Here is a 26,740-nt window from a genome sequence, read left to right on the forward strand (position 1 = left end):
GATGTTCTCAGGTACCATCAGTGGCAAAGAGAAGTTGGAGAAAAGGAGAGAGGTCAGTGTGGTAGTTTCCTAGACGATGTAATGAATTTTACTGTTCTTTCTTGAAACCAGTTATGTTCTTAAGCCTTATTAGCAGGATAGGAATTACAGCTGTTGTTCCTATTCGGTGAGGGGGACAAAAAGAAAAAAGACTAATAAAAAATTGGCAGCTTACCGTATTTATCCTATGTGTCAGCTTTTGCTTCCTGTTTAAAGACACTAAGAAATAGAGTTGCTGTCAATCACAGTATAAAGAGTTCTTTGAAATGGTGTTGCATAGGAAGGGTGTTAGCAATTGGAATGCCCAACTGAACAGTAACCATGCACAAAGGAACAGAGGAAATGTACAGATTATGACTCCTCCACATCATTTGTAACAACAAATGCTTTCAAAACAACCCAATGTCCGGCGGTAGGGGACTGGTGAAGTAAATGCTGGTTCATCCCCTCAAGGAGTCCATGTAGCTGTTAAGAAAAAAGAGTGAAGATGAGCTGTACACATGGATGCAGAGTGATCTCCACTCTGTACTTACATGAGGAAAAAAACAAAAACCAAGATGTAGAACAGTGTCCTTCTGAACAGTGTACAGAAAACAAAACCAAATACAGAAATTTCTTGTGCAAGAAAGGAAAGGCCGTGGATACGTGTACACAGTTGCTTGTATTTTCAAGGGGAACAATGACAGGAGAAGGGTATATTAAAAACTACCAAAAAATGTGGAGGGGGAGGGAGGGATCAGGGTACAGGACACCAGAAGGAAGCAAGACTTACCTGAGCTCTTTGATACGAGGTTTGACTTTGGAATCATGTAGTCTTTTTAATTTTTATTAATGTTTATTTATTTTTGAGAGAGGGAGTGCCTGCGAGTGAGCAGGGGAGGGACAGAGAGAGGGAGACAGAGGATCCAAAGCAGGCTCTGCACTGACAGCAGTGAGACTGATGCAGGGCTCAAATTCACAAACCATGAGATCATGACCTGAGCTGAAGTCAAGAGTTGGATGCTTAACTGACTAAGCCACGGAGGCACCCCTGGAATCATGTAGGTTTGACGTAATCATAAAACAGATTACATCCAAAAAAGCACTGCCCCACCACACACACAGAGAGTGAAAAATGCAAAAGCCAAATGAACCTAACTCGAGTTTGTTAGTCACATAACGACGTGGAGAAAAGAATTATTCTGACTAACCTTAGAACACAATATTCTTACTGTACATTCTCAGTGAGGTACTCCCTGAGGACCCCTCCCCCAGCAAATGCTGGTTTTACTGTTAAGAGTTCTATTGATGTGGTTAGGAATTAAGGTTTTCCACCTAGGAGATACAACATAAGCATCAAATTTTTAAAAATATGTAAAAACCTCATACACTTATATTTGAATTAGAAGTATTAGCAGGATCTTATCCTTCCCTCTTTTTTTTTTTTTTTTTAAAAAAGGTGTCTGAGATCAGTCCAATGAAAAGACCTAGAAAACAATGAAAACTCAGTAAAAATGGGCACTCGTAACACCCAGATTGTGGTCTTTAAGTATCGTTCCAACTAAAAGTATCTAGAGGTCCTTGGAGAAATGCCTGGCTCTAGGTCTGAGGTGGAAAATGTATTTGGTAAAGTCTAGAACATCTTGTGCCAAAAGGCTAATTAGTCATTTCAAAAGGACATAGGTACCAGTCTGAAGGGTCCCCATTGGCCAGAGGTGGGATAATTGACTGCAGATTACTATGTAAAATTCCATGAGTTGTAATGATATTAAGCCAGCAAAGACACCGTCATACTATTTCCTGCATTATTGCATTGTTACTGCATAGGGAGCCTCTGACACTATTTTGAATGACAGTAGGGAGTATTCATTTGATTATGTCAATTATGTTAAAGAGTCATAATGTAAATGTAGAGTTAGAGGTCAGGGTCTTTCTCCCCATCTTCTCCCTTTTACAATAGGCTTGGTAACTGACCTCAGATTGACTCATTATTGACAGAAATACATTACTTTGTATTCATTTCATCTCTGGCTGCCAACTTTGTGTCCTCAGCAGAGCTTAAGTCTGCACTCTGAGGCTCCAAATACCTGGGCTCTGGTGCTCTCCCTCTTGCTACCTCCACAGCCTTCCATCTCTCACCTTTGCTGAACCTCAGATTCCTCATCTCTAAAATGGGACTGAGAATAATCATATGTGCCCCGTTCCCCCTTCAAAACCATGAAGAATGACTGTTGCTGACCTCTAAGATGCCTTCTGCCTTGTTTAAGACCATGAGTTTTTTTCAGTGTTTCCCCTCTATCACATTCCTTTTTTTTTTTTTTAATTTCTTTTGTTAGTTTATTTATATTTCATTTAGAGAAAGAGCACAAGCAGGGGAGGGGCAGAGAGAGGGAGAGAGAGGATCCCAAGCAGGCTCTGCACCATCAGCACAGAGCCTGATGTGGGGCTCGAACTCAAGAACCTTGAGATCATGACCTGAGCTGAGATCAAGAGCCAGACGTTTAACCGACTGAGCCACCCAGATGACCCAATGATCACATTCTTAAATAGGCACGTTTATGAAAATCCACTGGGGATCGGAATTCTTTCACTAGAGATTGGAAAAATAAGTGTTGCCAGCTCCTCCCCACGGGTTGGATGGGGAAGTAAACTACTCTGTTTCTTTCAGCCATGGAATTCCATGAACATTTGCACAGCATCGGCACCAAGGAAGGTTTGAAGGAACGAAAACTACAGAAAGCAGTGGAGAGCTTTACCTGGAATATCACCATCCTAAAGGTACGTGGCCAAGCTGTTTCTGATGCTGGTGATTTTGCAGTCTTTCTCAGCATGTTTCGTCCTTTCAGTGTAGCATGTCCTGCATTGTGCAGTATCAGCCACTGAGGCCATAGCACGGTCACAGCAATCCAGGGAGAACTCGGCCCTCTGGAGAGCCTACAGGCACGACAGCTGGCCAGTGCCGCTCGGAGAGAGAACATGGGACTGTCATGGCTGGCACGTTGTGGATTCTGATAGGAAGGGAAAGGACCTTGAGTTCTGTCCTTGAAGCATTGTCAAGTTTATACATGTCAGTTGCTATATGTGAAATAGAAAATATGATTACAGAGGAATGATTGGGAATTTAGATTCTAATGACTCAAATGCCATTTAACACTTTCAAGTATAATCACAGCCTTAATATTAATATGATCCCAGGACAAAAATAGGAAAGAATTGTGTGGGGCATAATTAAAAGAAATATGTAAAGGAATTGCCATTTGAAAGAAATTTTCCTTCAAGGGAGAAGCCATCTGTATCAATCTGTTTTCCTTCCTTCCTTCCTTCACATGACCATTTAAAATTTTTAAATTATTTTTTATTATAAAATTAGTACATTATCATTGTTGAAACTGTCAAAATAAAAACAAGCCAAGATGAACATACTCCCACCGTTCAAAGGCAATTGCCACTGGCCTTTTTGCTGTACATTCTCCCTGTCTTTTTCTCTATGCTGGGCTTAATAGGAAATTGGAACTTTTTTGAATTTTGTCTCAGTGGTCTTTACTTTTCTTCTCCTCTGTGTTTGGGAGCTTGATAATCATAACACAGACACATTATTTCACTCTGGATCTTGGATAGCTAAATGTAAAATTATTCTCTGATATTCACCCTTCTAACTTTGTGCTCCCTTGAAGTCAAAACTGTAAAGATGTTATCACAGCTGCCGCTTTTAATTTCCTTGTTTCCCCTGAAGTTAAAAGATTCATTCCTGCAGCTGACAACAGTTTTCTGATTTAATAAAAAGTCACCCTTGCAAAACTAGCCAACTTGCATTTTCTCACGTTAAACCTCTACTCATTTTTATAATTAAAATCATTTTCTTGACTTCTTAAAATACTCCCCATCCTTCACATGTGCTTTTTTTTTTTGGTAATCTCTCAATCTTCTGCTTAGAAGTTAATTTTGATAGTTTGCAGTTAAGTAAAAAGCAGATATAAGAATTTACAATGAAAAGGAATTTGGCTTTATAACTTGCTGACTCACTCCCACCCAGAGGTGTGGGTACACTACAGATTTCCTGCAAATCTCAAGGGAAAAGTAGCACAATTGTTTAAGCCCCGTGAGAGACCAAATGCTCATTTTCTTTTACTTTATTATAGGCAAAAACAGACTTAGGGACCAAACTCCCACCTGTCAAGTGTCCTAGCTACTCGTCTGTGGTCTAGGAACCAGAAACCTGGGTATCACCTGGGAGCTTGTTCAAAATGCAGACCCCCAGGACCCACCCCAGATCTCCTGATTGCACATCTACAGATCTGTGTTTTTACAAGATCCCAAGGGGTTCTCATACGCATGAAAGTCTGAGACGCTCTTGGCTAAGAGCCATAGAAAATGGGAGCTGGGCGCACATATTAATGAAAAACAGCCGACATAAAGTAATACACCAGATTTTAGAAATCAGTAATTGAACCAAATATCTACACTGAGGAAACCTATTTTCTTTGGAATTATGTCCAGGAGAGAGAATTAACACCTCAGACTTATGTTCATATGGAAAGTAATGTGTAGGACAGGGTAATCGATCTTTTAAAAATTTCCAGCATATTTGCTGTAGATGGTGTTCGAATGTGGTAGAACCTGGGCAAGGAACGGGGAAGAAGTGGAGAGATCTGTGTGTCACTTCCGTATAATGGAAGGGCTTTCTCCATTCCTGGATGTTTTACAAGTTTTATCTTTGTTTAGGGGAGTCAGTGCCCCCTTGGACTTGAGTTTGGGTCTGAGTTGAGCTACTAGCCTTTTTCTGACAGGAGGGAATCGGATCCTTTGGGTTCCTCTGACCGTGTGTTTTTTGTTGTGAGCTTGGTGAGGTGGCAGCCCTCCAGGGCTATGTGTGGTGGGCGAGAGGCCGCAGTGCCCTCCTGGGGGGCACAGAAGCTTGGGGAAGGTTTCAGATGATACTGGTTAGGGAGAGAAAAGGAGAAAGATGACAAGAAGACATGCTGAAGGAGCCCTGCGGCTGTGAGGCCTGACAGGAATTTCCTCGGGTGTTTAAATGTAGTCTCCTGAGCTCCCCTCAGAATCTGGATCAGAATCTCTAGAGGTAGAGTGCAGGAATCTGCTTGTTTAACAAGTTCCTTGGGGTGATTCTGAGGCACCCTAGAAAAATGGAATACCTCTGCTCTGGAATGAAATCCAAAGCACCTTCAACCACTAATTTGAACAAGAAGGTAGGCAGGGTGACAAGGCATCCTGGGACATAGGACTTTCATGTGAAAATCGGAGCAAAGCAGGAATGCTTGGTCCTGCCATAAATTCTTTTCATCTAAGGACATTTCATCCCTATTTTTATGGGTTTTTTGGCTTCCTTTGTTTAGTTTTTCAATTTTAAGAATTGCTTTAGAATACAGAAATGAACAAAGAAGAAATGTCAGCTGTCATCACCACACCCAGAGATATCTACTATTGACGCCTTGGCACATTTACTTCCAATCATTTTTTATTTTGAATAAAAATCATTCATTTGTCTTTGTAAATGCGTCTTCATCATACAGAACTTTTTTAATGTAGAAAAGATAGACGTTTTAAAATGACTCCAAACCCTCTGAGAAATAGCTATTACTAAATGTAGGTGACCTTATTTTAGCAACCATTTTATTTGCATATGGATGGATGGAGATACATTTTATTGATTCTGAGTCATCCTTCTTTTTTTATTTTTGAGATCAAAAATCTTTGAAATTGGTATGTTATCTTCTAGTCCATGGCATCCGTGCATTGTATCCTAGTTAAATTGGCAGTGATTTTCTTTCTTAGTGGTACATCTGACAAGAGCTACTGTCTCACGTATTATGAAATAAGGTACGCCAGTAGATAGGATCCTACTGTAACTGCCCTTTTGAAGTTTTTTTAAAAAGTACTGAGTTTCACTTTTCTTTATTTAACAGAAGAAAAGAAGCTAAATGAATTACTAACAAGTTTTACTGTGAGAGATATTTATTTCCTATGAAATATCTCTGAGGTTAAGAAAAAAGATTATTGGGGCGCCTGGGTGGCTCAGTCAGTTAAGCGTCCGACTTCGGCTCAGGTCATGATCTCGCGGTCCGTGAGTTCAAGCCCCGCGTCGGGCTCTGTGCTGACAGCTCAGAGCCTGGAGCCTGTTTCAGATTCTGTGTCTCCTCTCTCTCTGACCCTCCCCCGTTCATGCTCTGTCTCTCTCTGTCTCAAAAATAAATAAAACGTTAAAAAAAATTAAAAAAAAAAAAAAGAAAAAAGATCATGAAAAATGTTAGTAGGAGTCATTTTGTTGGGTTTTTGTTTTTTTTTTAAGCTACACATTTCAATTATGAGGTCGGTTGGTTGACCTTCTGCTATGAAAGAGGAGAGTATCTACCCACTAATATTTCTAGGTGAGGACTTAGGCATGCTGTTATTTTTCCATTTTACAGTTTTAAATATTCCCATTTGGCCCCAAGACTATGATTACCATGTTGTTTGGTATAAGTTCAATATTTAAATTAGCTTACTGTCACCACCATCCATAGCCTGAGGAAAGGGCAGAGAAGAGATAAATCTCAGCTGGGGTCATTGACAGTCTTTGGATTCTTGGACCCAGCTTTCTCAGAGTTTGTAAATGTCACATTCTGGGGTCTCTGCTGCATAATTGGGAGAGGGTATAATCCATTTCCACAGGTTTCTGATTGCTCTTTAATTCAGAAGCCTGCCCTCAAGACCTCACTTCCCTTAGATAGTCAGCATCCTTCCCTTTTCTTGATCAACTTTATCGAGGTACAATTTACATAAGATAAAATTCCCCCTTTTGAACTGCACAACTCAACGAATTTTGATAAATGTATATTGTCATGCAACCCCACCACAATGATGACAGAGCATTTCCATCACCCCCAAAATTCCCTCATGCCCCTTTGCAGAAAACTCCCTCCCTCACCAACCACTGACCCGATTTCTGTCTATAGTTTCACCTGCTCCAGATTGTTGTATAAATGGGAGTTGTGTAGCATGTAGTCTTTATGCCTGGCCTCTTTCGTGTAACATAATGCTTTTGATATTCATCCAAGGTAAGGTGTGTTTCAGCAATCCATTCCTTTTTTTTTTTTTTTTTTTTTGATGAACAACATTCTGTTTTATGGGTGTGTTACTCTTTGTTTATACATTCACTGGTCGATGTACGTTTGGGCCGTTTCTAGCCTCTAACTGTTGTGAGTAGAGCTGCAGTGAACACTCACACGCAGGTCTTTGTGTGGACATACTCTTATTTTACTGGCTAAACACCTGTGAGTGCAGTTACTGGATCATATGGTAAGTGCATGCCAGACTTTATAAGAAATTGCCAAGCTGCTTTCTGAACTGTCCCATTTAGCACTCCCCCCAACAGTGTCCCGAGAGTTCCCATTATTCTACATCCATGTCAACATTTGCTATTGTCAGTTTAGCCAGCCTAGTAAATGCAGAGAGGTTGGGCATCTTTTGTTTAGATTTTTCTCTCTCTTTTTCTTAGACTTTTAGAAGAATTATGATGGGCCTCAGTCTGGTTTTCTTCATGTTTCTTCTGCTTAGGGTTTGTTGAGATGCTTCTAATATGTGAAAGAATAAGATTCTTCTACATGTGGAAATTTCCATCAGATTTGGAAAATTTTTTAGTCATTTCTTCTTTAAATCTTTTTTTCAGTCTTACCCTTTCTCTCTTCCTTCTGTAACTCCTATTATACATGTATACTGCTTGATATTTTCCCAAAAGATTCATTTCTTTTTAGGTCTTTTTTCTTTTCTTTCCTTTTCTTTTCTTTTCTTTTCTTTCCTTTTCTTTTCTTAAAAAATAGTTTCCATTGTTTCTACATCTTCAACCAATACTGCTGTATCTTCTACAGTGCCTACTCTGCCGTTAATCCCATCCAGCTTCCCACTCCTCTCCTTTTGGTGCTCATCATACCCTTCGTCTTCCCGAACCAGATATTGACAGTAGCTGTTTAAGAGCCCCACTGCTCCACCCTGTACATCCCAGCTGTTTAGCCTCCCTGAACTCCAAACTCCATCCCCTTGGCTTGGTGGGGCCACCAGGCTCTCCCTTCCTGCACTGCAGCCTGGAACCCCTCCACACAGGGAGCTGGACCCCCGTTTGTATCTCTTCCATCAGGGCTCACTGTGTTGCACTGTCAGAACATCATTGTTCGATATACTGTGTCCAGTTTTCTATGTGTGTCAGTCCGATTCCTCACTTGTCCTGCGTTACCTCTTTCTTCTTACCCTCTGTCCCATCACCTTTTCTGTTGCATCAAGCAGAAGTAAACAAAAAGGACTGGGCACCGGGGCGGCTCAGTTGGTTAAGTGGCTGACTTCAGCTCAGGTCATGGTCTCGCCATTCCCAAGTTCGAGCCCCGAGTTGAGCTCTGTGCTGACAGCTTGGAGCCTGGAGCCCATTTTGGATTCTGTGTCTCTGCCTCTGCCCCTCCCCCACTTGTGCTCTGTCTCTCTCTCTCTCTCAAAAATAAATAAACATGAAAAAAAATTTTTTTTAAAGAAATAAAAGAAAAGGGCACTCAGTTTGTGTCTTTGCAGTTTGACTGGGCTCTTAAAAGTTTCAGGACTTCTAAGAATTGCCACTATGAATTCTGTGAGTTTCAGAAGTTTGTTAAATTATGTCATACCCCTTTGTTTGTTTGTTGCTTGTGTTGTATGTGTGTGCGTGTGTGTGTGTGTGTGTGTGCCAATTTTACTATTTTTTGCTCATTTCACCAGAAATGTGGGAAGGATATCCTGTTAATATTTTCCACCCACCAGCTTAATTAAGAGGTTTCTCTCCCTTTATTTTTCATTTGCTAAACGCTCACTGTACTGGTGATAATTTTTATTGTTTCTGTTTATTACCCTTCCTAAGATGGTGGAATCTCATGGTAGAAGAGCCCTGCTTTAATTGCTCTGTTTTGGTTCTAAGAGGCAGAACTCCTGCAGGCCAGCTCACAGAGGAGGGGCAAGAGGTGCTGGCCTCGGGGAGGACTGTGAAAGGCCAGGGAGCTCTGGGACCGGAAGCCGTGCTCCAGCCTCACAGGAGTAAAGGGCAGCCAGGAAGCCCAGCAGCACCCGGGGCAGCTCTTCCCCGGGGGCCGATGGTCCTCTCTCTGTCCTTCTCCCTCTGCTCACTCATGTTTCTGTTGCCCTATGACTTACTGTGGTCTTGGTTTGGCCCCGACTGTACCTTAGAAGGTTTCATTCCAAGTTCTCAATCTGTTTATATTTCCTAGTTCAAATTCCAAGGAGAGGAAATCTGATCGGCTGAGCCTACCCTTTCCTTTCACATCCAGACCTGCGGTCCTAAAGGTATAAGCCTCCTCTCGTATTAAGTTCTCCTTGGATCAGGTTCTCTACCTGCTTCAATCCACTGTGCTCAGGAAGGCACTGTTACATGGCACAAAATACGGCCGCCTTGACTGGCTATTTCAGTTCTCTGTTGCCATAGAACAAACCATGACAAAACTAGTGGCTTAAAACAACAGCTTCTTATTTGATACGATTCTGTGGGCTAGCTGTGGTCAGCTGGGTGGTGTTTCTGCTCCATATGGTGTTGGTTTGGTTCAGCTGGGAGGTCAGCTGGGCCTGGAGTAGCCAAGAAGGCTCCACTCACGTGGCTGGCATGTCACCAGGGATGGCTAGAATGGCTGGGTCCCCCTCTTCTTGATCTCTCCCTTTCTCTGCATGGCCCATCGTCATTCAGTAGTCCAGCCCCAGCTTCCTTATATTGCTATGAGATTCCAAGAAAACAAAAGGAGAAGCTGCCAGGCTTCTTAAGACCACTTCCTCCATGTTACTGACCAAAGGAAATCAACTCCAGCCCACATTCAAGGGAGGGGGAAGTGGACTCCGCCTCTTAGTGGATGGAGTAGCATGCCTGGACAGAGATGGAAGGAATTATGGCACCTGCCTTTGGAGATAGTCTACCACAGTGGCAGAACCTGCCAATGACGCATTTTCCCTTAGAAGGGTATAGGATACACTGTGAGGCTTGGCCACACAACCCCATAAAGTCATCAAACCCACCTTCCTGCTGCTCCCACCAGATTGCCAGCCTGCTCCACTGTCATGCAATCTTAGTTTTGTTCTGCCATACAGTATATGGAATTTTATCTCTCTGTAACTTCATTTCTACCCACTGGTTCCAGTAATACCCTCAAAGCAGCACAGAATTATTCTATTCCCTCCTCCTCAACATCCCTTTGTACCTTTGCAAACTATCATTACCTTCTCTTAGACCTCCCTGATTCAGGTCAGACATGCTCAATCTCTGCAGATAATAGGGTGAGATGGCATCTGATCCCCTCCTCACTGGGTCCCTTGGTCTCCTGATGGCTCTGGTTTGTCAGTGTCCTTCATAAGATGGGGTGGCAAGAATTATCCCCATACTTTGGATAAGCGGTGCACTGACGGCCCCAGGGTAGGACTCGTCAGTATGGTTTTCTTCATAATCTGAAAATTATCTTACTGTCAATACAGGCCAAAATTATGCTGGATTTTCTAACACCTGTGTCATATCACAGACTCAAATAAAGTTTATTACAACCCCAAGATGTTTTCCAGAAGGATTGCTGCCAAGCCAGCTCTTCCTGTTCCGCACCATCCGCCCTCAAAACCAAGACTAAAAGCTAAGCCCTAGAAGTAATTAGAGATTTGTTCTCTCTAGGAAAATGAGACTTCTGCCAAAAATAAATAGTTAAACCAGACAGTCTTTGCACCTGCTGAGATGTTCATCTTGATTTTGTTTTTACCTGAGGTATAGTACTTACCTTGAAGACTGAAGAATGACATTTGTTTCTTTTCTGAACATTGCTGTGATGGCCCATGGGCAACTCCTTTTCTTTATTGATGTTAATATCCTTTAGTTATTTTATGTACTAGGTGATGTATTATGTTGCCTGTTTTCCTGAAAATCTGTAATTGGCTGGAAGCCATTCCTCTCTTTAGCATGTGAAGACTCTTCAGAATGACTCAGAAAACCAAACTATGGTAGTGCCTGTCATTAGACAGGCTGTACTTTCTGGTCCTTTTAAAACACAGTAAAACCTCAGACCTTGGATCCCACTAATGTGGAATTTGTGATCACTCAGCTAACGTTTAATCGTGCAAAAAGTGTGCTTAAAAAATTAACAGTGCGAGGGAAGTGCTTGTGCGTGCTGTTTTTACTAGCGTTTTCGAAGCTTCCGTGTTCGTGGCCCTGGCCCTGCTCATCCCTCAGCATCCCCTTGCTCTCCCCTTCTCTCTCTACACACTAGGCACACTGCCCTTGCTCCCCTCTGGCCCTGGCCCCTTTGCCTGGAACACTCTCTTGACCTCCTGTCTTCTATGCTTAGGTCATGGCTCACTTCCACCATCTGCAGCCTCCAATGGCACCTCCTGAAATCCTCACCCCCCCTCTACCACGTGAGCCACCAGCTCTGTGTCAGGGGAGGTCGTCTCCCACTGTAGGGGGCCAGCTCTCACTGCCAGTGTGAGACTTAGCTTTTCCCATGCTCATTCCCATTATCAGAGGGAGATGTAACCACAGTTGGAACTCAGAAAGCTTTGTAGCATAGAAATCATGCTACTAAGCCGTGGTTAGGCCCCAAAGGCATCACTTGTTGGGAGTCGTAGAGTCACGTGTGGAAGGAAGGCAGCGTCTTCCACAGCCCCTTGGCCTCTGCTGAAATCGTTTCCCGCCCGTGTCAAGGCCCAACTTAGACCTCCTCCATTGTGCTGCCTAGGAATGCCTGGGAGCACTCACCCCCCCATCTTTGTTGAGTGACACGTAAAATAGTTTCTGAGGTGAAAGACACCCACTCTGAATTTAAATCGCATCTTATGTTAAAAATTTTAAATTAAAGTGTGCGTAAACCTTTGAGCACAACCTTTGTGAAGTTGAGAAACAACTGTAAATGTGATGAAATAGCCAAAATATCGGCAGCGGGGAGGGGATCGAGGTGCAAGGATAGTCCTGGACCGACCCACTTTGCTTGCATAATCAGGACACTGCTTCATACAGCTTGAATGTCTCTCTGGATTAAGGCGAAGACTAAGGGTTAGGAGTCTTGCTCCCGGAACCGTTCTTCATACTCTCAGAGGGCCTTTCCACCTGGCCAGCACCTGCAAACCCTTTGGGATGGAGTCAGGGGAGACGGAAGGCAGTCTTCTTGCTGAGAAGAGAGGAATTCACTTGCAATTCACATGTCACTCCCTTCACACATGTGACTGAGCACAGGGGAAGCCAATAGGACAGAAAAAAATCACGAAACGTTTAACATGCGTTTATCATCCCACAGCCGAGCACATGCTGCTATGCTCTGTTGCACCAACTTCAGGTGACTGATGATCAGGGGATCTTTGTTCAAGTGTAAGGTTTATTGAGACGTCAGTAGGAAGAAGACCTTCCTTAACTCTGACGAATGTGCTACAGCCTTGGCCAGCCACACGGGCCTCTCAAGGGGGGCGTTCGGAGTGCAGTGAGGCAGCTTAGAACCGGGGCCAGGATTTCCGTGGCCCCACCATGGTGTTGTTCGCTCCCTACTCATTCAACAAATACGAATGGAAATCTGTATCTCTGTTCTTGTGTTTAAGCACAGGAAGAAGGAATTGCCTGCACCATTGGTGATACACTGGGGATGTTAGAAATGTAGTGGACGTTACACTTTGCTTGCTTTCAAGTGTCACATGTAATGTGTGGGCTCAACTGTATAGCTTGGGCCCTGTGGTTTAGTTAATCCAAAAAGAAAACAGAACACACAGAGAGAAAGTTGTATGTTTTTAAGTGTAATTTGCTGTGCAGGCTCTGCCTTGGGTAAGCCCCTTCATCCCTCTAAACTCAATGTCCTTGACTACAAAATTGGGAATACTAACAGTAGCTCTCACAGAACTGAGATTGTCACGAGATAGTCTTTGCGAAGGGCTTAATACAGTGCCCGGCATACGTTAGTCACTCTCTTTCCAAGAAATGTTTCCTGATTATGAGCTTGTGTTAGGGTTTTGCAATTTAGATTCTCTGGCAAGAGACAGCCAGAAAAACCCTAGGTCCCTGTGCTGTCATCTCAGAGTGATGCTGAGGGAGGGGACAGGAAAACTCTTGCAGCCTTCTGGGTGATAGGAAAGATAAGGACGCGTGCATGGCAAATTGCTGAGTAAGGGGTCAGCGTGTGGCCGGTGCTAGGTGCTTGCAGGGTGGCAGTCTGTCTTCCTGCTGGGCCTTGGCGCTCTCCAGGTGTCTGCCCCCCTCTCTTTATCCCAGAGTTAGCTTCATGTCTTGGGGGAGCAGAAGGTATCGGTGGAGGTGCCTAGAAGCTGCTTTGTTCCTGAGTGGACAAAGAAGCGGGAAGGAGGCAGCCTAGTCCATGCCATCCAAATGAAGCTTCTCGGGCTGGGGCCGTTAGTCCCAGAACAACCCAGAAGTCAGTGTGGGCCCCAGACATGCTGAGGTCAAACCAGACACTGATAGCTTATGTCTTTATTTGCATTAAATTAAAAATTTTTTGACTACCTTTGTACCTCCTTCAGACTCCCAAAATGGTATGGGTATCCTCTTTTTTCCTCTTCCATCCACCTGCTTATAATGTGGAAGAAATGTGTCTGCTGACTCCCAGGGAACGGCAGATGGCCATTTTTGCCCCTTCCAGCTCTCAGCCACGTGGCCATTGCACGGATTGGTGGCAGAGGTCGGGGGAGTCTTTGTGGCCACCCTGGTTCACTCATCTCAGAAGGAAGACAATTCTGTTCTTCTCTAATAGACAGTTGGAATAAAAAGCTTTGAAAAAGAATAACGGAAGTGTACAATCCCTATAGTTTTAGCTCTAAGTCTAAATAAAAGCAGTGAATTGTGGTTGTTAATTTTAGATTCAAAAACTATGTAGGACTAACAGATGTGCCTTGAAGTATTTTTAACATATTAAAAGCTAGGGCATCTTTTATGGTCAGACAGAAAGTTTGGTGATTGGCCAAGTGTTGAGTATGGCTGGGGCACTAGCCATGGTGTCTGGGATCTGCCATCATTCCTTTCCCGGCTGCTCCGACCTCTGACCTGATCTCAGGCAGCCGCCGGCAGGGCCAGAAGGAGCACAGTTGCGGCCAGCTCTCCACAAGAGCCGCTGGGATCCAGCCCTGCCCTTAGCTATGTCTTTTAAAGATTATATTCCGAGTCTAAGTAGGAACCTTAAATATTATGACCTAAGGTTGTTATAACTCTTTCAAGATGAAAACCAAATAGAATAACTTTTTAAATTCAAAACAGAATGTGTGAAACCAAATAGAGTTTGAGTTTCTCAACTGGAAACGTTGCAAAGCCAGTTTCGTAGGAGTCTTCAAACCCAGATGCCCTGTGTCAGTGGGCGGCGGTGTTTTAAATAGCCTTTGCTCTTTTGAAGCAACGAGACGTGAACACTGCTACAGCAAACACCATCATCACCTTGTTCAGAATTGTTCTCTGCTCCCGCTGGATGCCACAATCCTGAGATGTGTCAGACATGCGGTTGTGGACGCACAGAACAAAATACAAGTGCTGGGGATAAAACTCAGCAGCTCCCCAGCTCTGGGGGTCCTTTGTGTCTCCCCTGGCTAGGTGTGGAAAGCCTGATCCGTTCAAAGTGTGGTAATGACCTGTCTAAACTTGGGAACCAAGATTCCACCAGATAAAGAATTCGTTATTACCACATTAATTATCCTGTATACCATCTGGGGATTTTTCTATTTAAATGCCCCGTCATCCTGTGGCAGATCTATATATGCTGACATGGAAAGATTGCCAAGACATGATTTTTGGTGAAAAAAAGAAAACTGAAGAATGGCAGGGTTTGCTTGATTTCATTTCTGTAAAAAATACAATACCTATTCATAATATATATATAAATGCAGAGAAAAAGGTGAAGCACATGATTGGGAGGCCACTGTGAGGATTAAAGAGGAGACTTTCACATCTTAGTGTCATTATACTCATTCAACACATTTCTTAAGCCTGTGTTGTATGCCTGGTGCTGTTGTAGGCTTGAGGGGTGAGGGTTCAGCAGCGGATTGAAGACGTGAAAGTCCCAGTTCTCCTGGAACTCACATTTAATGGGAGAGACAGACAGTAAACAAAGCAACACAGAACATGTCATGGAGAAAGCAAGGCAGGGAAGGGGCAAGAAGAGTTGGGGGCAAGAGGTGGCAGTTTTCATTTTGGAAAGGCTGTCAGGGAGTCAAGGCCCGAAGGAGGTAACAGAGCAAACTGTGTGTCCTTCTGGGGCGAGAGCCTTCCCTGCATAGGCAATGTTGAGTGTGCAACCTTGAGGCCGGGCCAGAGAGGACCTGCCGTGTCTGAGGAGCATTTAGGGGCCCAGTGTCACAGTGGCTTAGTGAACAAGGTGGGGTGATGAAGAGGGTGAAGACAGCTCGGGGGCTGTGAGAAAGGACTTTGACTCTCAGTCTGAGTTATACGAGGAGCCACGGGTTGGGGGGTTCATGTTCTGACTGTGTTTAGTTGTATGTCTCTGGCTGTCATGTTGACAGAGGAGAAGCCAGATGGCCAGTTGTCATAAACTCAGAGAGAGGTGATGGTGGTTCAGGCTGCCAGTGGTAGCAATGAGGGTGGTAAGAAGTGCTGAGAACCTGTATATGTGTATATTTTTTGAAGACAGAGATAATGGAGGCTGCCGACAAGTGGGATGAGGGATGAAAGAAAAGGAGACGAGTCAAAATGGTACTAGGGTCTGTGTTCTCAGTCACTGTGAAAACGGAGTTGTCTTACCCTGAGAGGAGCTGGTTATAGAGAGGCTGGTAGGAAGGATATCAGGAACTCAGTTTTGGACACGTGAAGTCTAAGAGGACATGCCAAGGAAGCACTTTGAACATAGACCTACTAATTTTTATTAATAAAAATATTAGAGCAGAAATCGGTGAAATTGACATCAGGAAATTAAGAGAGAAAATCAATAGAACTAAAAGATGGTTCTTTGAAAAGATCATTAAAATCAGTAAGTCTCTAGCCAGGCTAACTATGAAGGAAGAAAAAAAGAGGACACCAATTACTGATATCAGTAATGGAAGAAGGGATGTCACTACAGATCCCATGGGCATTAAAAGGACAGCAAAGGAATATGACGAACAACACTATTCCCACAAATTTGATAACTTAGATGAAATGAGCCAATTTCTTGAAAGGCACATTTTACCAAAACTCACAAGAAGAAATAGACTATTTGAATAGATTTATCTCTATTCAAGAAGTCAAATAAACAATTAATAACCTTTTAAAATGAAAGCACCGGCTCACATGGGTTCACTGGTGAATTCTATCAAACATTTAAGGAAGAAATTATGCCAGTTTTTTTTTTTTTTACAATCTCTTCCAGAAAATAGAGGCAGAGGGAATACTTTTTAATATATTGTACGTGGCCAGCATTTATCCTAATACCAAAACCAGATAGACATTACCAAAAAAACTACAGATCAATATCTCTTATGAACATAGATGCAGAAATCCTCAAGAAAATATTAAAAAACTGAATCCAGCAATGTATGAAAAGAATTATACACTGTGACCCAGTGAGATTTATACCAGGTATGAAGGTTGGTGCAACGATCGAAAATCAATCAGTGTAATCAGGCTAGAGAGGAAAAATCACATGATCATCTCACTAGAAAGCAAGAAGGCATCTGACAAAATCCAGTGCCCATTCATGATAAAAACTCTCAGCAAATTAGAAAGAGAAGAACTTCCTCAACTTGATAAAGAACAAAACACCTTTAACTATCATACTTAATGGTGGGAACACTCAAACGTTTCCCATTAGGCAAACATAGGCAAAGAAATCCCCTGACTCCACTGTTTTTCATCATTGTACTAGAAGTCCAAGCTAATTCAATAAGACAAGAAAGAAAAATAAAAGTTATACATTGGGAAGGAAAAAATATAACTTTGTTCACAGATGACATGATCGTCTATGTAGAAATTCCAAAAGAATTGACAAAAAACTCCTGGAACTAATAAACGATTATAGCAAGGTTGCAAGATACAAGGTTAGTGTATAGAAGTCCATCACTTTCCCAGATAACAGCAATGAACAAGGGTAATTTGAAATTAAAAATATAATGCCACTTACATTAGCATCTCCAAAAATAAAATACTGAGGCATAAATCTAACAAAATATGTACAAGATCTACGTAAGGAATACTACAAAACTGATCGAATATATCAAAGAAGAAATGAATAAATGGAGAGACACTTCCTGTTCATGGATTAGAAGACTCAATATTTTCAGGATGTCATTTCTTTCCAAATTGAGCTATAGATTCAACATAATCCCAACCAAAATTCCATCAAGTTATTTTGTAGATATTGACAAATCAATTCTAAAGTTTATATGGAGATGCAGAAGACCCAGAATAGATGACACAGTCTTGAAGGAAAAGAACAAAGAGGAGTGACGCTACCCAAGTTGAGATTTACTCTAAAGTACAGTAACTGGGGCTCCTGGGTGGCTTAGTTGGTTAAGCATCTGACTCTTGATTATGCCTCAGGTCATGGTCTCTGGGTTAATGAGTTCGAGCCCTGCATCGGGCTCTGCATTGACAGTGCAGAGCCTGCTTGGGATTCTCTCTCTCATTCCCTCTCTCTCCTTCCCTGGCTCTCACTGTCTCAAAATAAATAATTAAACTTAAAAAAAAAAAAAAAGCTGTGGTAATCAGGACAGTGTAATATTGGTGAAAGAACAAAGAGATCAATGGAACAGAATAGAGAGCCCAGAAATAGACCCACATAAATTTTAGTCAGCTGATTGTTGACTGAGGGGCAAAGGCAATACAATGGAGCAAAGATACTCATTTAAACAAATGGTGCAGGAACAACTGGACATCCACATGCTAAGAGAAAAAAAAAAATCTAGACACAGACCTTACACCCTGCACAAAAATTAACTTCAAGCCAATTGTGGGCCTAAATGGAAAACTATAAAACTTCTGGAAAATAGCATAGGAGAAAACTTAGCTTACCTTGGGTATGGTGATGACTTTTTAGGTGTAACACCAACAACATTAGTCATGAAATAAAGAAAGAAAAGAAAGAATTTATAAGCAGGACTCTATCAAAATTAAAAACTTCTGCTCTGCAAGGCAAGTTGAGAACAAGAAGACAAGCCACAAACTTGGAGAAAATATTTGTAAAAGACACACCGGATAAGCAATGGTTACCTAAAACATACAAAGAACTTTTAAAACTCAACAATAAGAAAATGAACAATTAAACAATGGACAAAAGATCTGAGCAGACGCTTCCCCCACAGCAGGCATACAGATGGCAAGTAGGCATGTGGAAAGGCGTTCAACATTATATGTCATTAGAGAACTACAGATTAAAACAAAAATTAGACACTAATGTGTACCTTTTAGAATGACCAAAATCTAAAGTGCTAACAGCACCAAATGCTGGTGAGGATGTGAAACAACAGGAACTCTCATTCACTGCTGGTGGGAACAGAAAGCAGCACGCCATTGTGGAAGACGGGATGCAGTTTCTTACCAAACTCAACATCCTCTTGCTGTATGATATTAGCAGTCATGCTCCTTTCGGTATCTACCAAAATGAATTGAAAACTCATGTCCACACGAAATCCTGCACATGGATGTTTATAGTAGCTGTATTCATAAGCACCAACACTTGGGTTTAACTGAGATGTCCTTCAGTAGGTGAGTCAATGAATAAACTGTGGTACATCCAGACGATGGAACATTATTTGGCACTAAAAACAACTGCGCTAGTAAGCCGTAAAAGACATAGAGGAAAGTTAATTGCATATCACTAAGTGAAAGAAGCCAATCTTAAAAGGCTACGTACTGTAGAATTCCAACTATATAATATTCTGAAAAAGGCAAAATATTGAGTTAGTGAAAAGATCAGTGGTTACCAGGCATTAAGGGGAAGGGAGGGATGAATAGGGGGAGCACAGAGGGTTTTTAGGGCAGTGTGACTATGCTGCGTAATGGGGCACATGTCATTGTACACTTGTCTAAACCCACAGAATGTACAACACTAAGAGTGAACCCTCGTGTAAACCATGGACTTTGGGCGATAATGATGTGCAGTGTAGGTCTATAGTTACAATAAATGTACTACTGTGGGGCAGGATGTCAGTAGTGGAGATGTTTACGCCTCATGCGGGGATTGGGGCATGCGGGAAATTTCTGTACTTAACTGCTCAGTTTTACTGTGAACCTGAAACTGCTCTAAAAAATAAAGTTAATTAATTTAAGAACAATATTTGGAATTTTAAAGCACAAGTGGAATATCTAGTTACAATCTGTTAACCATAAATGTATGTAGCAATCCTGCACGTGAGGGCAAATAAAGTCTTTAACAAGAAATTATATTTCTGGCACAATATGCTATATTTATGTACAAAGACCTTACTGCTTGTAAAATTTCAGCATATGAGTTCAGTGACTAGTTAAGAATGAATAAAAATGAAGCTCTTCAGTTAAACTAAGCAATGGAGCATGTATTTATAGTTACTAATTAAAGGTCTTTGTAAAGCAGGAAAATCATGAACAGTAAGTGGTAAACAGCAAACCATTCTGTGGATTCCGGCCTCATAGTGGCTTAAGATTACGCTGCAATTTAGTCTCACCAGAGGCTGAGATTTGATTGTAGTCCAGTTGCCTTCCAAGGTAAGTCCTTACCTGTTGCCTCCGCAACTGGCCCCCAGCTTTTGTTGTACAGGAGCACTTTAATGGGATGCACGCTGAGAGGCAGTTAAGGGGAAAAAAAAAAAAAAAAAAAAAAACAGGAGAAAGACGGGATAGTACCAAGAATCTAAGTATGACAAAGAAAAAGCCAAAGTATGGAGGGATGATAAAGAGAATAACAGAATGAATTTAGAGCCCGAGGAAGGAGACAAAATAGGAGAGAAGGAAAGGTAATAGTATAAGTAGAAACAACTATTAATGGAAGGCAGATTAAATATCAGAGGGGAAAATAGAACAAACGACCAAAGTAGGAATGTTGGAATTTACAGTGGAGTACCACATCATCTCTCCTAACCAGTAATCTTGAAATGGTCGGCTGATATATGGGTAGTTTCACCCCCCAGAGGATATTTGACAACATCCACAGACATTTTGGTTGTCACAGCTGAGGGAGTGCAACTGGTCTAAAGGGGCCAAAAGCCATGGATGCTGCTCACCAGCCCAAGATGCACAAGACAGCCGTCCACGCGTCCACCCGGCCAAAGAATTCTCTGGTCAATATGTCAAGAGTGATGAGGCTGACAAACTCTCCATTGAGCTCTGGAATCAGCTCAGATTCCAGACTCCCAGTGACTGGTGCTTCAGTCCATCCCATTGTGTCTTGACCTATGTGTTAGACTGTGTGTATGTCGAGAGGATGGCCACACCCCACTAAAGAAATTAAGATTTGGCTAAGAAAGTTTATTGAAAGTAAAGAATCCTTTCCTTCCTTCCTCCTTTAAGCAAGTAGTCCGTGAAAACCTGCTGGGTGCCTATCTGCCAAAGCTTGCTTCAAAAGCAAGTCTTTATAATGGAGAACAGACTGGTGGTTGTCAAGGGGCTACAGATGGTGGAGGGATGGGGAAGGGTGTGACCGTAGAGTCCTGGTGCCTGGGAGGTCTCTGTGGCGGCAGGTTAGCTCTGTGTGTTGATTGCAGTGGTGGTTACGTGAATCTCCCCATGGGATGAAGTGACACAGAGCTATACATGTACATTGCACCAACGTCAGCTGCCCGGTTTGGACCTTGTACTCTAGTTATGTAAGCCATAACCATTGGGGGGAATTTGGGGAAAGGTATATGAGACCTCTCTGTATTATATTTGCATCCTGTGAATTTATACTTACTTCAGAATGAGAAGCTAAAAATAAGGCAAATCTTAAAAGGAAAAAAACCAAGATGGGCCAAACAATTTACAAAAAGATGTAATTCTAACCAGGGCAGACAGCCATGGTCCACACACACAGCATTCTATTCAGATTTATAAAGGGAAAGAACCAAAGAGGCAGCACGGTCTTGGAGCTTGATGTGGAAAATGGGGAAGACAGTCTTGTTTTTTATTACAATTGACCTATTCGGATACAGTGCCAATAGCAGGTAAACATGCCCTCTTGTGGCATCAAAATATTTCTATTTCAGTGGAACACCTGTATTGTCAGACTGCAACAAGAAGTCATGTTAGTCACACCTAACATTTAATTGCATGTCTTGTTACAGGGACAAGCGGATCTTTTGAAATATGCTAAGAACGAGACCTTGGAGAACCTGAAACAAATCCATTATGCTGCTGTTTCATGTGGGCTGAATAAACCAGGCACAGAAAATGCCGACGTTCAGAAGCCGCGTCGGAGCCTGGAAGTCATACCTGAAAAAGCAAATGATGAAACTGGAGATTGAAGGAATTTTCTAGAAACCATTATGGAGTTTATAACTCTAGGACCAATTGTAGTCAAGTGGGACATTTGCTTTGCACTCACTAATGAAAATAATATTTGGGATTTTAAAGCACAACTGGAATAGCTAATTGCAGTCTCTTAAAACTGTGAATGTATGTAGCAATTCTGCGTGTGAAGGCAAATAAACTCTTTAACAAGAAATTATATTCCTGGCCAAAATATGCTATATTTGTATACAAAGACATCGTTAACAGTTCCAGGGTGAACCACAGACTATTCGTTCTAGTTCCGTTGAGAAAAAATGTTTTCCTAACTGAAAACAGTTTCTTAAGATGGAAATGGATTGTATTGTCAAATTAGTATTTATTGGACAGAAACCTAATCTACGCATTTTACTTCTATACGATTGCCAGAGTCTCTGGGTTATAGATGATTTTGGTGGCGTGCCTGCTGAGCCATAATTACTAGGGAGAATGTAAGTGGACAGATGCTCTGAGTCCCCAGGGGCCTTGGAGAGCCGTCGGGTACAAGGACTGCAGCTCCCGGCTGAAGACACACGCTGGGTAGACATACAATGTAAAAGCAGCCAATCTGGAAGCAACACATTGTAAATAGTTTTTCATTGTATGAAGTAGTGTTCACATTAAAACGATGTTTTATGATATTTCTCCAATAGCAGTACATGCACTTAATGAAAGTTTTCACTTTTAAAATTTCTAGTTAAGAATATTCTACTCTTCAGAGGAGCCGATTGTTGAACCAGCTTTGTCAAAAATGAGTTGCTTGTCTGGCTTAGCGGTTTTGCTTCGAGGAAGGTGCTCACGACTTTGCGCAACGACAGCTGACTGATTCTACCAGGAACCGAGATGCCGCTTTGTGCTTTGAATTCGCACTGGAGTGACGGGTGCCTCCAGACCGTGCAGGGGGTCCGTCAGAGGCAGTTAGAGGGGCTGGGGCACGTGTAGCTGTCCTCGGCCAGCTGGGAGTTTAATCCAAGGCTTTATTTTCTAAATCGGTGAAACTTTGTGCTAGTTTTGAAAACATACCAGACACTGCAGCCTAATTACCGCTTCTCCCAAACCAAACCTGCTTTCAGATTTTGGAAGAGTAAAAGCTCTAAATCCTCAGCAACCCTCCTTGATTTGTCCGTTTTCTTTTCAGTGGTTCAGGTCTGCAAGCCAGATAAATATGCGTAATCTGCTATTTCCTCCCCGTTAGGAAGATGCTCAGGCTGATGTATTTAATTTATTTCTGCCCAGACTCCTAAATATCCTCTTAAAAAACAGTTTCTCTGCTCAGTTCTTGTCATTTGCATTCTAAAGAGTGTGCTTAAGTGAAGGTATGCATCTTCGCTGGCTCTCGGCACCGTGTAATTCCAGTTAGAAAATTAAACCTATCTGTCATTTGAATGATTGCGCGGTTCCCGGCGCACCCCGGCGAACGCCCGGCGGGTAGGTAGCTTCAGTTCTCTGCTCGGAAATGAACTCCACACAGAAAAAAAAGAGGGGGTGGGGGGGGGGGGGGGGGGGGGGGGGGGGGGGGGAGACTAGCAACGAATTAAAAGTAGCTTTATAGAGTGAGAAATAAAATGATGTATAATTTAGACCATTGTTAATAATCCTCGAACTCAGCTGGCAAGTAAGTAGCAATATTCAACTTCACGGTGAAATCCAAAAATAATAAAAAAATGACTTTTCACAATAGAATGAGATTGAAAGCAGTGCTACATTTACAGCCGTGGCAGGCATCAGTGGAGGTGTGGCTTGAATGACTCGGAGAGCAAGGCCCCTGTGATTTGCTGTAGGTCATACAGGTGTGGAATGGGCAACTTGAGGACACAAGGAGTCTGAGATGATTGCTCCTGACACTCCTTTCTAGGTGCAGGGGTTGCGGACAAGGACAATATCACGCACAACCCCGGGTCACGAAGTCTGCCGGGGCGGAGGGTGGAGGGGGGTGTGGGCACTGCACCCAGCCCCAGGTTTGCTCTACTTTTCCTCGGTTAAAAAAAAGCAACCTTCCTTTGACCCATCTCTTCAAAGGAGTTGGCCACGTAACGGGAACAAGAAGGCACATCAGTTGAGGAGTTGCTCCCGAAGCTGCCATGTTCCTCCTGTCTGCCTAGTCCCCGCCCCAGTGAGGCCCCCGTCCTTCATTAAAGAAGATGGTGGCTCAGATCAGCAGAACATGCAGTCATGGCCAACTGAGCTATTCTCTTCTGTTCGTCTTCATACGGAAATGGGAACCATTCGTCACCTGGCCCTGAGCCAAAGTTCTGATTTATGACCTTTGTAAGCAGGTTTCTCTTACAAAGGACTAACTGGTCTGCTCCGACTCAAACCTGTGAGGGCCTTATTACAACCCCACTAGTCAAACAAACGTGGGACACACTCCTAAGTTCATAAATTGTGGCGACAGCGGTTTGACAGGCCGGCTTCCCTCCCTCATCTACCTTCCTTATATGGGGGAACCCCCACTTAAGTCTCTTACTGTAAGAGACTTGTTTACTTACAATAAGTCAAACAAATAACGCCCTTTAGTTTGACTAATGTGTACATCAGTCACACTGTGCACACACACTGCATCATCCCTAGTTAAGGGAAACATCTGATGGGAAGTCCATGAACACAACTGGCGTAGCGCTGGCGAGGATACAGGAACGTGAAGAGTCGGGCAGAATTGCGCAGGGACTACGGCCAATGCCTGGTGAGTCCAGTGAGAAACGAAACGTCACACTGGCAACCTGCAAACAGAGCCAAGCACCAGGTTTCCAGCAGTCGTGTGGATGACCTGTCCACGGAATAAATCCCGAGGCATCTGCTTGTGAGGTGGATCCTCTCTGATACCTGAGCCGTTGCAAGTGTTGGTCTCTTTTCTGCTTCTAGCAGCTACAGCTTCTGAACGGTGGGAAAGAAGGCCTCTAAACCCCAAATGCTCACCTCCTCCGTCTCAGGGCAGGGGTGTGGCCTGGGAGTCTGGGCCAGGTGGAGTCCCTCCCCAGCTGGGTGGCCTGCATCCTCGGGAGGATGCTCTCCACCTGCACGGAGGTGGGGCTGGACGGGGAGAGTCATCCGGCTTGCAGCCTTCGTCATGCGGCCTCATCTGGTACATTGGATACTTTGCGTTGAATCTTTAATCAAAGGTTGAAATGACATAAATGCAAAATTGACCTCAAGAGCATCACTCCCTTGTACCCACCCACTGAGTGAGAAAGCCCCACTAGATTTCTCTTTACCGTCTTCAGTAGGAGCTCCTACCCAAGCTAGGCTTTGATCTGAACAGACCTGACATTTACCATGAATTGGAAGAATTTTCTGTTTGTTACGTTTGACAGTGGGACCCTTTGTTGGGGCTGTGTGCCAAGCAAGGACTGTATTTAGGGACTTTGCATATGTCATTTTATCCTCTCAACAACTGGCAAGATACTTAACCAATGTTATAGGTGAAGAGATGATGACTTTGGCCAAGGTCACAGACTGCTCAAGTTAGGATTTGAGCCCAGAGCTGCCTGCCCTGAAGCCTGTGTTCTCCAACCTCCATCTGTACTCTTCTGAATTCCAAATATATATTTCATCCTTAACTACAAGGTGAGCACTATGTCATAAGCAAGGAGGTAATTTTATTTCTCTTTCACTCTGAACACGAGCTCCCTAGAAACCACTGAGATTTGCTCTGATTTCACCGAGCACACATTTTGGACACCAGGGGCCACCATGAACAAGAGCAGACATGGTCCCAACCCACATGGAACTCACAATGTGGTTTTGAGAAGGAGACATTAAATAATTACAAAGAGAAGGTACAATTACAAACCATGGCGAGGGCAATGGAGGGGCTACCTGGGCTCACATCCTAGCTGAGTACTGAGAGGAAGTGTGCTCAGACTCTCTTGCTTCTGTAATTGAAGGATCAAAAAAATGCTTCCTTCCCTCACAGGATTCTTGTGAGGACTGAATAAGACGGTGTGTGTAAGGTGCCTGGCTCACAGCGGACTTGCTGTATGATCATCGGTAGTGATTCTTGAAAGGTAGAGCCATGAGAGTATACAGAGGCCTCACCCTCCTTGGAAGATGGACTGAGTATCTATTGCTCTGAAACTCAACCCTGAGAACTTAAAACAGTCCTTATGTCTTGGGTTGGCTGGGCTCACTTCGGTGGTTCTTGCTTGGGGTCTATAATGCAGTCACTGGCAGATGTCAGCTGGGACTGCAGTCATCTGACTGGCTACACATGCCGTCTTGCAAGATGGCACTCTCACATAGCTGGGCTGTCAGCCAAAGCATCTGCATATCATCTCTCCATGTGACTTGGACTTCTTATAGCAGGGCACTAGGTTCCAAGAGTCTGTGTTCCAGAAGACCTATCTAGAAGCTGTTGGTCTTCTTGAGACTTCTTGTGCCTAGCCTCAGAAGTCCCAGAATGTTACTTCTGCTGCATTATATTATTCAAGTATGTCACTAAGTCTGCCCAGATTCAAGTGGGTGGAGAAATCAACTCCCTCTCTTGCTAGGGAAGCGGCAAGGTTGTCTTGCAGAAGAGGATATAGGCCAGGAGATACTAAGATCACCTTTGGAATATGCAAGCTGCCACAGAAGATTCTCTGAGAGAGTTGTATTTTAGCTGAGACCTGGAGGCAAAAATTGTCAGGAGAGGGTGAAATTCAGACAATTTAGGGAGAGAACCCAACGTGTTACCAAAGCCGGTGATGGGAGGGAGGGTGACATGCCTGAGGACCCAGAGAAGGATAGTGAGACTGGGGTGCAGACGATGAGAGGGGGGAGGTGTGGAATGAGTGGTGGAGGGCCTTGTCAGGGATTTTGGTCTTGGTTTCCTAAAAAGCTAGTGCCCAATATTTAGTTTTATTATATCGAATCTACCTTTTATTAGTTTTACTTAATTATAGAGAAATGTATGCTCCCTGTTACTAAAAAGGTCAAATGCTAAAGAATGTGAATTAAGAAGTGCATGTGCCGCTCACACGGCCTATCTCCTGCTCCCCACGGGAGTGGTTTGGCCAGTCCTCCTCCATGCGGAGATGTTCACATGTTGCCAACAAATGCCATCCTCTCTCTGATAAGTTCCCACTTTTACTGTCAAGAAAAGGTAAAACTCTCTTTAGGGGCCGCAGAAACCAAAGAATCGAATATTTAAAGTAAAGCTGTGGCCTGGAAAGTGATGAACAGCAGTTCAATTTCATGAACTACAATACTTTTGCATTTTATCAAAGCCGCAGATGTTAGGTGGAAAATAGAAATTAACAACTTAGGTGAAATATGACTGTTAGAATTTATAACAACAAATGTCTTCCCTCTAAAAATATTTTTTACTCTAAACCCAAAATCACAAAA

General features: G+C 43.0%; 1 protein-coding gene across 5 annotated transcripts in view; it reads left to right on the top strand.

The window, feature by feature from the left end:
• Positions 1 to 21,596, top strand: part of PLCL2 (phospholipase C like 2) — a 192,780-nt gene extending 171,184 nt beyond the window's left edge. For 3 of the 5 annotated variants that reach the window (XM_049629839.1, XM_049629840.1, XM_049629843.1), the window contains 2 exons: positions 2,687 to 2,796; positions 21,214 to 21,596. In XM_049629839.1, the coding sequence (XP_049485796.1) occupies positions 2,687 to 2,796; positions 21,214 to 21,393 (290 nt within the window). In that variant the 3' untranslated portion in view covers positions 21,394 to 21,596. Of the gene's footprint in view, positions 1 to 2,686; positions 2,797 to 9,254; positions 17,673 to 21,213 lie in introns of those variants that run through there. The other 2 variants (XM_049629841.1, XM_049629842.1) reach the window with 2 other exon arrangements.
• The last annotated feature ends 5,144 nt before the right edge of the window (positions 21,597 to 26,740 follow it).

This window comes from Panthera uncia, chromosome C2 (genome assembly GCF_023721935.1).
Source record: "Panthera uncia isolate 11264 chromosome C2, Puncia_PCG_1.0, whole genome shotgun sequence".
Taxonomy (NCBI): domain Eukaryota; kingdom Metazoa; phylum Chordata; class Mammalia; order Carnivora; family Felidae; genus Panthera; species Panthera uncia.